The 12,877-nt window shown below is 40.9% G+C and overlaps 1 protein-coding gene across 9 annotated transcripts in view; it reads left to right on the top strand.

Annotated features, from left to right (window-relative positions):
- SH3BP2 (SH3 domain binding protein 2) overlaps positions 1-12,877 on the top strand; it is a 64,698-nt gene that overhangs the window by 37,880 nt on the left and 13,941 nt on the right. For 7 of the 9 annotated variants that reach the window (XM_084626759.1, XM_084626758.1, XM_084626762.1 and 4 more), the window contains 2 exons: positions 9,995-10,134; positions 11,289-11,391. In XM_084626759.1, the coding sequence (XP_084482885.1) occupies positions 9,999-10,134; positions 11,289-11,391 (239 nt within the window). In that variant the 5' untranslated portion in view covers positions 9,995-9,998. Of the gene's footprint in view, positions 1-2,650; positions 2,988-9,994; positions 10,135-11,288; positions 11,392-12,877 lie in introns of those variants that run through there. The other 2 variants (XM_084626756.1, XM_084626755.1) reach the window with 2 other exon arrangements.

Below are 12,877 nucleotides of genomic sequence, written 5' to 3'. Positions count from 1 at the left end.
GGACTGTGGGTTCCACCAGAGGGGAAGGTCTCTGGCCTGTTCTCCAAACCACTAGGTGGATTAGCAGAGACTGTGGGGATTGTTGTTCTTCCTTTCCCCATGCTGGACAGTGATAAGGCTAACTGAGTGAACGGCAGATTTGAGTCACAAAAGTGGTCCAAACTGAGGGCTGCTGTGAACCTCTGAGGCGAGAAAATCCGCCAATAAGCACATTGGGTCCTCACCAAGGCAGAGGAGGAACTTTTGTCACAATATGAAAATGTAGAAAAATATCCAAAATATTTAATAAATTTCAATTGGTATTCTATTGTTTAACTGTCTGATTAAAACTGATAAATTGTGATTAATTTTTTTGAGTTAATTGTGACTTAACTGCAATTAATTGACAGCCCTGCTTAAAAACTATCTTTTGTAGTTAATAAACTTGTTTTACTGCTTTATCTAAATCAGTATATTTGGATTCAGGTGCTTGGGAAACTCCATTTGGGATAACAGGATTTGTGCGTATCATTTTCTATTAATAAAACGAGGGGCGTTGTATGAGCTTGTATTGTCCAGGAGAGAGCTGGGCAGTACAAGACATACATTTCTGGGGTAAAGTCTGGGCCAGGGAATTTGCTGGTGTCTCTCTGCAGTGTAATTCATAAGTGACTGGCTATAGCGCTCATATAATATAAATGGGGGTAACTTACTTGCTGGAAGTTGTGTGTGAGCAGACCAGGAGTGGTGACTCTCACCAAAGCAGTGTAAAAGGCACTGGCACAGTGTAAAAGGTTGCAGAACTGAGGGGGAACAGCTGTTCATCAGTCCAGATTGTACCCTGGATAACGTCATGCATACCCACCTACCTCCCACTCTTAAATTCTCTCTAAGCTGTGCAGCCATGTGGTCGCACAGCTGCCTATTAAGCCCTGCTGTGGGGAGAGGTGCCCCTCCCTGCTGGCCCTAGCACAGACCAGTCTCGGACTTGCTGCGGCCAGGGGAGAGGAGCCCATCCCTCGGCTCGGCCCGGTCCAGCCCCGCCGGAGCTGCTGCAGTTGGGGAGAGGCACCTCTCCCCCAGCCCCAAGCTCCTGCAGTAAGAGAGGGCTTGGGGGGGGAATCCTCTCCCCCCAACGCAGACCAGGGACAGCCTGTACCCCAAACTCCTCATCCCCTGCACCCCAACCTTCTGCCCCAGCCCTGAGCCCCCTCCTGCACCCCAAATTCCTCATCCCCAGACCCACACCCCCAGCCCTGAGCCCCCTCCCACACTCCAAACCCCTCGGCCCAACCCTCACCACACAAATTTTGTTGTGTGCACCAACATGAAGGTAATGTGTCACACATCACCTCCATATTGGTGCACATAACAAAATTCATTCTGTACACGGACATAAAAAATTAGCGGGAGCACGGCTCCCACCGTGAGGTTTTGTTAACATTTGTGGCTAAGTGTAGAGACGTTAATAACTCACCTTCAGGGCTCTGTCCCAGTGGTACTCAACCTTGGAATTGTGTAGAGGTTTCAGGTACTTTCAGCCACCCTTGCCTATTCTTATTACTAAGTGAGGGGAGGGGTCCAGGGAAGGTGGAAGGAGGACTTCGGGGGTGTCCTGGTATGGAAAAGGTTGAGAACTGCTTTCCTACCCAATACCACCGCTATCTGTATCTCAACCTAGATTATTTCATCCTTCTCGTACAGCTTTTGTTCTCCTTAAGCCATGCACCTAACCATACCATTTGTAGCCTTCTCCTTTTTCCATATTGTTCCTTGTGCTTGGAACCTCTCCCCTTCCCTTTTGAGACCCGGACTCGTATATTCTTAAAACACACATCTTCCTTAAAGCCCGTTGGTGCTGATCCACCAAAATAGGTTTTCAGTACACAGCATCCCTCTTTAAAAAATGTCTTGTCCCTACCACTCTGAACAGTGCTAGTCATCTATTGTATTATGTGGCTTTACTGTGTTTTCTATCCTGTGGTGTCACTTAATTCAGCCTGGTTAATTCCCACTGACATCAGTAGGGCATGTGAATTTTTTGCATCTTTATAATTTAAGACCCTCAGTTGAAGGGGCTATAACAGTATAAAATAGTGGTATTTTATATATCATCATCATCATCTGATGGCCCTTAGATTGTAGAATTTTGCCTTTACGTTACAAGCGCCTTAGGGAAGGGTTTTGTCTTCCCTTATGCTTTGTGTAAGGTGAAGCATGCTGACAGTACTTAAGATATTCCTGCTTTCATAGAGGGTGAACTTTCTGCATCAGTTTTGTGAGTATTTAACAAGGTGGCTGTCTTTAGTTCCTTTGTTTGAAAGAAGAAGGGCAATCTCAGGTTGCTTTGGGTAACATTAGAGATAAATATTTAATCCATTCCATTATTATAAACCACCACCATCTGAAACATTTGCTTCTCTTCTTAAGCACTAAGCAATCATTCTGAACCAGGCTTCCACTTGAGTGTAAATTCAAGCACAGAGCCACACACCCCCAAAACTTCCTCTTTTTAATCCTCCATTTCCTCATGAAAAAAGTACCAAACCAGCTGTAATGGAAAATTCTCTCCCTTTTTGGGTAGCTGTCTGCCACAGGTTGAGATTTTTGTAAGTTTCGTTTTACTACCTCTCTGGTGTATCAGGAAATTCTGATAGAGATAATGCTGCCCAATGACCCCAGGAACAGGAAGCAACACACACAGAGACACACACAGCCAACAAAAAAGGAAGCAACCCATTGCTGAGGCGTCCCATTTGACCCTACTGCACTGCCTGGAAGGGTCAGGGCATGGTTTTTTTCCTCCCTTTTCTAATATGAAACCTGAAGCTGCTGCAGCAACCGTGACAAAGATATTTAATCAATAGGTGCACACTACGGGGAGATATGCTAACTTTCTTACCTGAGGCAGATTATAAATGGCTAATGGCTTCATCTGTACAAAGGAAAAGCTCGTTCAGTGCCACGTTCAGTAAGAAAGCTGTGTACCAGTCAGATCTTGTCATCAGGTTAGTATGAGTTTGTGGTTTGTTAATCTATGCTCTTTTCCTTTTACCTACATAAAGAGTAAACTAATAAGAAAAAAGAAAAAAATCCTCTTTTGTTCTTGACTCTTGTATGTGGATTAAGAATGAATCAGTCATCATTTTTAAAAAAGGTGGGGGTCAGGGGGAACGGGGAAGGAACACACTTCCATGAAATTAAAAGCCAGTGAAGACACTATGTGCACATTAAACTTGTTCATAATTGAATGCTTTGCAGTGGGATTCAGTCCCCAGTGTCTCTCTTCCCATAATACTGACTGGACTTCCACAGCATTGCCAGTATCGGTAATTATCCTCTCTGACAGAACTGTTGCTGAAAACGGAGGCAGGAAAAGGATTAACCTGAGAAAATTAAATTATGTTGCGTATCTGATTTTTATTAGATGTTTCAGTGTGAAATTGATTTTTCTAGTGGAAGAGCACCTGAGATCTCTGCAAGGTTAGAAAATCCAGTTTTAGGAACAGAAAGTAAATGTGTGGCTAGCTGAAGCTGAAATGGTAGAGTTTTGTTCTGACATGCTGAGAATATGCTGTTTTTTTCCTTTCCTCAGTAACCATGGTCTTTGCAGCCGGCTACGTGTATAGTGTTCTCTCTCTCTTGACTAGGCCACCTGTGAAAGATGGAATTCTCAATTGTCTTTCCTTCTATCTTTATTTACTGCACCATTCCTTTTGTTGTATTATTTGTAGGTTCAAAAGCTTCCCAGCTGAGATCTCACTTTTCGTGGGTGTATTGTCAAGATGGGACTTAAAGATGAAATGCTACAGTACATGTGAAATTATGGCACTTTTTATAATTCTCAAATATAGTATGCTGAGACACTTCTGACAAACTGAACTCAGATTTAATGTTTTGTGCTGTAAATTTGAGAGGCTGTTTTTCATTTGCTGACCAAATTGATCCCCAGTGTTTAACAACACAGGGTGTAAATAATATCATGGAAAGCTAAGAAATCCAGTATAACCTCGGGTTGGTGAAAGCTCAGAGAGAAAAATAACATGGTTTTTAGGCCTGAATCCTGCAAGATGCTGAGCAGTAACTGCAAGATACCAAGTTGCCTCATTTCCAGTTGAATTCAGTGGGAGTTGGGGCATGCCGTGCCATGCAGGGTGAAGTCCTTATCTGTTAATCTGTATTTGCTTTAATTTAGGCTGGATGTCTTTGCAACATTCACATATTTTTAGGTTAATTGATTTTAGGGCCAAAAGAGTCTGTTGTTGTTCTACAATACACTCCAGATTTTGAGGGCAAAATTACATTAGTTTGGGTTCTTTTTATGTAAATCTAAATGCATAACTGAATCTAGCTGCTATATATACCCTATGTGCTCAAGAGATTAATGGAGGAATGGGTAGGAATAAGATTTCATTTCTCGATAAGATTTAGATAATTGATTTAAGCACCCCATCTGCCGCAGAAATCTGCAACTTTTGTGCAGTTGATGAGTTTCAGTAACCAAAGGCCATTATACCAAGATTGAGGACCTCTCTGCAACCTCATGTTGAAGTGGTATTACCAAGAGGACAATATAACGTGAATGGCATCTGCCTTCAGCTGTCCGTATGCCGTTGTTTGCAGTGCTGTTGTAGCTGTGTTGGTCTCCGGGTATTAGAGAGACAGGGTGTGTGAGGTAATATATTGGACCAACTTCTGTTGGTGAAAAAGATAAGCTTTCAAGCTGACACAGAGCTCTTCTTCAGGGCTGGGAAAGGTACTCAGAGTGTCACAGCTAAATATAAGATGGAACAGATTGTTGAGCAGAAGTTGTTAGCAATTATTTAAGGGACCATTCAAAGTGAAGGGGCCTATTAATGTCCCTGTAGTCGCAGGACAAAAAAGGGGGCTCATTATCAGAAGCAAGCTCCCCACAGGACCCACCAATTCAAAGTAGCACCAGACCCTGCCATAACAGATGCAAAACCTGTAAACATGTCTCCACTGCTACTATGATTGATACCACCACCAACAAACCCTTCAAGATCCATCAATCCAAGGCATACCTCTCACTATGTGTAGTGTGCCCATCCAGTGCACTAAATGCCCCAATGACAACTAGGTGAGTGAAACCAGACAATCACTACATTCTTGAATGAACTCGCACAGAAAAATGATAAAAGACAAAAACACCGTATCACCCATGGGCGAATACTTATAAAATCACTCCATGTCTGACCTCTCAATCTTTGTCCTCAAAGGAAACCTGCACAACATCTTCAAAACTGTGCCTGGCAGCTTAAATTCATAATTTTGTTAGACACTAAAAAATAACTGGATTTATGATTTATTACAGTAATCTGTGATGCGTTAACACCCCTTTTGGCCTGTGACTGCAGAGGTGTAAATGGGTCACTTTAACTGGAATGGTCTCTTAGCATGTATTCTACCTACTTATGCTAAACAATCTGTTCCATCTTGTATTTAGCTTTAGTACTCTGAGTACTTTTCCCAGGCCTGAAGAAGAGCTCTGTGTAGCTTGAAAGCTTCTCTCTCTCACCAACAGAAGTTGGTCCAGTAGAAGATTTACCTCAGTCACCTTCTCTTATGTATGCTGTTATGGCTTTCACAAGCGTTGGCACAAACATGCTGTAGCAATACTTTTTTGTCCAAATAACTTCTCAAGTAATCCATCACAGCAACTGCAGCTATGTTCAAATTACCTGTGATACAGACTCAGGCGAACCTAACCCCTTAATACTCCGTTCATTTACCAAAAATGTTGCAAACTCTATTTCTAATGGTTGCTTTGCAAAAGAAGAAACACTCGATATGTGTTAAGTACTTGCTCTAGGTAGAGTATGAATAGGCTTTGAGGTATGCTGGAGAGTAACGTGACCACACTGTGCAGTGTTTCAAAGAAAACTCTTCAGTATTGAATATAGTGCTATAAATTACTGTTCCTGTGTTCCACCCCAGCATACTATAGAGCACAGAGTCTTCCTAACAGACATGGGATTGTCCCAGAAAATCCCTGAGGAGTCAGGTACAACAGGGACAAGGCCCTTTCTGGTGTGCTTTGATTGTCTTTGGATCAGTCTCAGTACTACTTGAGGTGAGGAAGGATGTGTGTTCAGTGGGCACTCTGTTTTTGTTTTTTTTTGGGAGGGGAGAAGGATGGGTTGTTTTCTTGGCTTGGTCAGCATGACGAAAATTAGGCAAAAGAATGTATCTGTTTCTTAAAAACAAATGCTTTTTGCTGTTACAAGAAACTCACAGAATGAGTTGGGGAAAATTTTCTGAGTAGCCTCAGCAAGAGGCCCCATTCTTATCCTGGTTAAACTTGGTGTACTTACACCATTGTAATTGAGGCTAGGTACACAATGCAGCTTACATCAGTGTAAGTGATGTCTCTTGGGTGCAAATAAGGCACCCTCCTGAGCAATGTAAATTACACCAATCTAAGCGCCACTGTGGACAGCGCTATGCTGGCGAGAGAGCTTCTCCTGCCAATGTATCTACTGCCACTCGTGGGGGCTGGAGTAATTAAGTCAACGAGAGAGCTGTCTCTTGTCAGCTTAGAGCATCTACGCTAGCAGCGCATCTAAGATCAGAACCTGGCTCAGGGTCTCTTGTCTTGGCCTGCAGTCTCAGGTATTTAGACATGTAACCATAATCTGAAAAATGAGTTGGCATTCCCTGTCTATTAGTGATCCGAGAGCTTAATGTGCTCAGATTATAAATCATACAGTGATTTACTGCAATAACTGCCAACTCCAGTTGGGATTTGAAAATCAAGCTGTTCTTTGTCTCTCCTGTATCAGCAGTAATAAAGATCCTGCAATCAGAACTTTTCTGACAGTTGTGTCCATGAAATCTGAGGCAGAATAGAATCTAGTGCTCTCTTTTCCGTAGATATTTTTGGATCTGAGGTATTATCAAGAGTAGTATTAGAAAAATATGTTTTTTCCCTAATAGAGTAAGCAGTTGTGATATGAAGATATATATGGGGCTTGAAATTGGTCGGTTACATTGGTGAGACTTCACTAAAGTCAATGAGTTTATTCCAGTTATACTAGTATAACACAGAAGAGACACTATCCTGTTAAATAGAAAGATTCCATTTTTACTTAATCTCCTTTTTAAACATAACCAAATCTCAGGAAATTTCATCAGTTTGATTTCTGATGATTTCAATGTATATTTTGACTGATGTTTGTCATTTAAAAAAAATATTGTCAGTCCCGGATTTCCCCTTCACACCCTTCATTTTAAGGAAATCACTCCCATGATGACACTAGAGTGTTGCAACATTTGGGTTTCTACAGCCAACTGAAAATGTGCTCACATTCCCTCATGCCTACTTTTCAGCTTCTGCAGTATAGACAAAAAATATTTAATCCAGTTTTGATTTCAGTTTGCAGGAATAACTTCAATGATTTTTTGGAGTTTAAAGCTTCTGTGCATAGTGCATCTCTGGCTCATTAACATGTTGCTTTTATCAAAGATCTCTGTGAGTGCAGTGGAACAAGTCGTCTCATGATTGGGGATTAGGTAATGGGTTGGGGAGAGGCTTCAGTGGAAGGTGGCGCAGATACAGCGTATGTGCAGAAGAGGAACTATTTCAGTGAGAATGGGAAAGTATTTGGGGCAAGTGAGGGAGTTCCCGTTGTACTGGTGGAGCCTATAGTGGGCTAATGGTGGTGTTCGAGTTAATCCATCATGGCTCCATCTGTTGTCTTGGGTTTGAGACTAAAAACATTGCAGCCCCCCGCCCTCCATCTCTCGAACCCTTTCTAAAAATAGAGGGCAAAACTAACATCCATGCCTGAGCGCTAGGCTGCTTAGGAAAACTAGCACTGAATTTAGCAGATAGACAATGCAAGTATGCATAAATGCATAACACTTCGCAAAAACGTTCTCATCCAGGGCAAGTTTAATTGCTCTTGAGGGAGAAGTAAAATATTACTGGCTTTTTCCCCATCATTGTCAGCACAGCAGGGAGCTGGCAAGTAGGTTGGATCCTGCTCTGGTAACTTTTTAATGACCATTTTTTCAAGGCAACATAAGGTGGTGTCATTCAGTGGTGAGAGTGGGTTATGTTGATTGTGACCTGGTCAAATCAAATCCACAATCTAGTATTCTGTGTGACATTTGTGTACCTGGCTTCACCACTTTGGCCCATAAGTTAATACATCACTGCCTCCGAGAAAGCAGGACATGTGCATAGGAGATGGGGCCTCTCTGGAAGTATTGGGAGGGCGGGTCAGAGAGAGAACAGAGGGAGCAGCATGGACTGGCAATCTTCTGAGCAAGAGGAAGAGACTCTGGGAACAGCGAGCTGAGTAGATCGGGGAGTTGAAGGTTGGGATAGAATCAGTGAGAACGGAGAGGGAACAGCGTAATGAGGAAGACTATTAGGAATATAGAGAAACTCAGTGGATGGAATAATGATATTGGGGGAGTCCCCTGGGGAAGAGTTCATTACTGAGGTATAGACACCTCATACATATCTAAAATATAGCCAGGTGGCCCTGGGTGGGGACAAGAGCTGGTAAGATAGTTGGTTCCATTCAGAGTGCCTCAGAACTTTGCGGCCTAGGGCACCTTGTGCAGTTTTGTCTTGCTCTGTTTTGAAAAGGAAGCTAGTAGGGTACTAGTTACTTGTGGTGCAGCTCACGCCTATGGCTTCAGAGTCACTGCTGTTACCTCAAACACTGATTCCTCTCTCGTTTCAGAATAATTATGATTTTATTAAACAAACATGGACCAAATTCTTAGTGGCTCTGTTCAATCAGAAAACTAGTATGGAAAGAAAAAAGTACCCACTGTACATGCTGTGGGAAAACAGAAGCATGTACTGTACTACTGCAATGAATCATTCAGCAAAAACAAACTCCTTGCTCTCTTCACAATGGGTACTTTGAGTCAGCACGTTAGGCTGAAGGGAATTTAGTTAGTGAAATTATATGTGTGGAAAGCACGTTCCTAGGTTATAGATTGACAGTGTTAGCATTTTTTTGTGGAAAAGATGGAGTAAACAGCATCCTTTAAATTTTTAGTTCTTTCTGCTCCGCGTCCAACATCTGTTCAAGTCACAAACAGCTTGAAATCAACTAATAATAGCTGAGGAACTTTAGCAGTTCATGAGCCCTGCTCTCTCCCGTTGAGGTACTCTGTTCAAGCCTTGGGAATAATACAGCATTGTATGTGAAGGTCAAAGTTTCTATTCAGTTCATAGAGGGTGTTCTCAGTACTAGATAATTAAGGGATTTATCCAAGCCCTGCACAATGCCTTTTATTGCCAGTTGAAGAAAGAAGGGTCTCTTTGTGATTATAATCAAGCTGATAAAACTAGTTATTAAGGAACTAATACTCTGTAGCCTGTAAACTGCATAAGAAGGGAGAGCAGAAAGAACTGTAATTGCTAGGATACTCAGTGCAGTGTGGCAGCAATAATTAATGTAGGCTGCCATTAAATGAAACATCAAGGGAGGGTGAATTTGAGTTTGATTATATCCTCACTGTATTGCATGTGACACTAAAAGCAATGTTATGTAATACACACTCCGGTTTATGACAGTACAAAGAACTGAGATAGATAAGAAATGAGGTGCACTCTGTATTTGAATCACAATGTCACTTCTTCGAATAATGGGGGTGGATCTTAACCCTTCCAGCAGCAAGGCTAAATACGTTACTACTGGATTGAGGCCCCCCCCCCTTTTTTTTTTCTTTCATGGAAATGTTTTCACAATGTGTTGCTACAACGTGAAGTTAAACTTCTTCTCCGGACCACTGTCATTACCTTGGTGATATGTACAAAAATAAACGGGGACTTTGTGCACCATATTTTTTTTATGCATTGCAAACTTCCTGAAATCTCTGAGACACTAGTTTATTCCACATACTTGGCTGCTGTACTGTTAGTTATTTCCTTAAACATGTTTTCCAAACAAGCTTCCTTTCTGAAAGTTCATTTCTTAAAGCAAAATATACATACAATGTGAAATACTTTTTTCATTCTAAATTGCAGAACAATGGCCGCAGAAGAGCAGCACTGGCCAGTCCCAATGAAGGCAATTGGAGCACAGAACCTACTGACAATGCCTGGGGGGGTTACCAAGTCAGGATACCTGCACAAAAAAGGAGGCACCCAGCTGCAGATCTTAAAATGTAAGTTGGGGAGGATGTTAGTTGGACTGCATCTGGTTGCTTTAAATGTTTGCATTTGTGGACAGTGACAGGCAGGCATTATAGGCAGGCAGTTAGTGTTCCTGTGTTTATAATGAAGCTTTGCCCTTTTATGTGTTTTGTTCGTATTGGATTTAATTTTACAGTAATATCTAAAGACGATGCTTTCTTGTTTTAGAATATTAAAAATTTTAGATGGGGGTGCGGTGAGGATGTGCATTTCTTTCTTCCCTCTAGTTTGTTGGATTTGGATGTCAGTGCCTCCAAAAATAAGACTGAGAAAATGAATCTACTTTCTCTCCAGTGTACTTGGAATACCTCATTTATTTCAAACATTTTGGTCCATTATTTTCAAAACAAAGTTCTAGTCAACTTCTTGTCCAGATTGGAATGTATGAAATCTATTATTCTGAACTGGAGGTATACCTCCCCGAAGCCCCCTACCTTAAGATTTAGAGTAAACATATTTTTCATATCAGTAATTGCTCCTGGAATCCACATACCTTTAAGGTAAGAAATCCAAGGCTGTGTGTTTTCTTTGTTTCTAGGAAATGCATAAAATATAGTTTCATTATAACAGATATGGAAAGAAATTGCTGCTTTTGATATAGGAGGGAGAAACACTGGAATTTGATTTTTTTTTTTAAACTACTCAGTTTTATTGCCAACTTCTCTAACTATATGAAGGCAAGGGAGGCTTAGTTCTGGTTTTGGGGTCAGCGTGAACATGTTTTGATTTTAGTTTCAGTCACGAAGTGTGGCTTTTTTCGGAGATCGGGTATTGTTGGCCTTTGGGTTATGTTCCTTGGATGTGGTTTGGGCTGCAGTCTCATGCTAGTGCTTTCCTCCACTAGAGAAATACAGGTATGGGTCAGCCTTACATCCTTTGAAGTACCTCCCCACTCCCCTTCAGAGCAGCTGTCTCTCAAATGAAGAGAACTGACAGCACATTACATTCTGATAGGCTTATGAGTTGACTGCAGTATCATGTGACTTGTCATTCAGCTAAAAAAATCATCAATTATATTGATCTATTAAACTAGCCAGAACTGCGTAATTCAGGCAGAATTGTTTGAAAGTGCTTAGTAATTCACTCACTTTGAGTTGATTTTTTTCCTCCCACCTTCTCTTTCAAGGGCCACTGAGATTTGTGATTATCCATGAGGGATGTATTTACTACTTTAAGACTAGCACATCTGCATCTCCACAGGGTGCTTTCTCTTTAAATGGCTATAACAGGTGAGTGGTACAAAATATTTATATTATACACAGACACCGTTTAATGATAAAAGCATGGCTTTTACTTAAGTTTTAAGTAACATTGACTCAGGGAAAAGTAACTTTTTCTAGTTATGCAGATTTTGTTAATTAGAGTTTACTTAAGGAACATTTAATGCACCCACAGTGACATTTCACTAAGGATTATTCCATTCACTCCATACAAATCAGATAGTGATCAGGCAACTGGGAAAGGGATCTTGGGGTTGCCTTTTCAAGCTGCAAACTGTTGGCATTATGTTATCTGAATAAACTGTTTTGTCAACATAAATGCCCTTAGAGATACAGGCTATGTGCCAAGGCACATGCTCTTATAAATACATATTCACTACAGATGTTTACAGTAATACTGCTGTAGTGTGTTTAATTCAGGGAGGAAAACCTACATTAACTCCATAATACAGGCAGACTTCTCACTGTTGCTGTTGGTGTTGCACCGTATTGCAATGTGAGATCTCTGCTCCAATAGGTAATATGACGTTTTTCCTTACTAGAAGATCCTATTCCTTTCACCTTTTACCATTTCTTCAGAGAAGCTATCTAAATGCTAACAAATAGGATCAACTTGATTTCTGATTTACACTGATAGATGTGGCCTTTTTGTTTTTGGCAGATATTATCACAGTCCCCATGTTTTCTAATTATCTTCATCATCATCAGAAAATAATAGAAATACTTTTGGAGTTAACTGGTGCCAGCCAATGTTGCCTCCTTATAGAGGACATGCTAAAAGGAAACGATACAAAACCACCCATATGGTCATAAACAAGAGAATATGCATGCAAAAATCTGTAACCCATCTAGCTATGTATGTGATATGTAAATTAAATATTTGCTTTTAAAATCGGTGATGACAAATCTAATTGACACATTCTTTCAAGCTGTACAGTACTGTCAAAATTTGATAGGTCTGTACAGAATATATGAGAGTCACATTAATAAATCAAAACTGATTTAGAAAAACAGCACTATAGTTACTGCCAATACAAGACCAAACTGGATACAGAATCTGGAGTACATTGCCATGTTAGTCACAACCGCTGAAATCAAGATATACTCTAGCAATTATTTTGGGGAAGTTCTATGGCTTGTGTTATACAGGAGGTCAGACTGGATTATCACAGTGGTCCCTTCTGGCCTTGGAATCTACAAACTTATGAGTTTTATTATTTTTCTACTGATTCTTCACTCTAAGGCCACATACGCATTCTCATACTTATTTGTAGGGGATTTTCAGCCTTAAAGTATTAGTAATGTGTGACAGTTCTTCAACAGTGCACAGCTGTGCTAAACAACTCTTAAGGGAAGATAGCAGAAAACACCATATCCAATTAGAAGTGCACAGAGAATTTATATAAACAGAATAAAGTTAACTGAGTTGAAATTTGGCCATGATAATAGGGTTAACACCTCTGTTCATGTGAAATATGGGAACTGTCATTGACAT

This window comes from Lepidochelys olivacea (assembly GCF_965140295.1).
Source record: "Lepidochelys olivacea isolate rLepOli2 genome assembly, chromosome: 4".
NCBI classification, from domain to species: Eukaryota; Metazoa; Chordata; order Testudines; family Cheloniidae; genus Lepidochelys; species Lepidochelys olivacea.
Note: the sequence above shows the minus strand (reverse complement) of the source record. Positions and strands in the feature narration are given on the sequence as shown.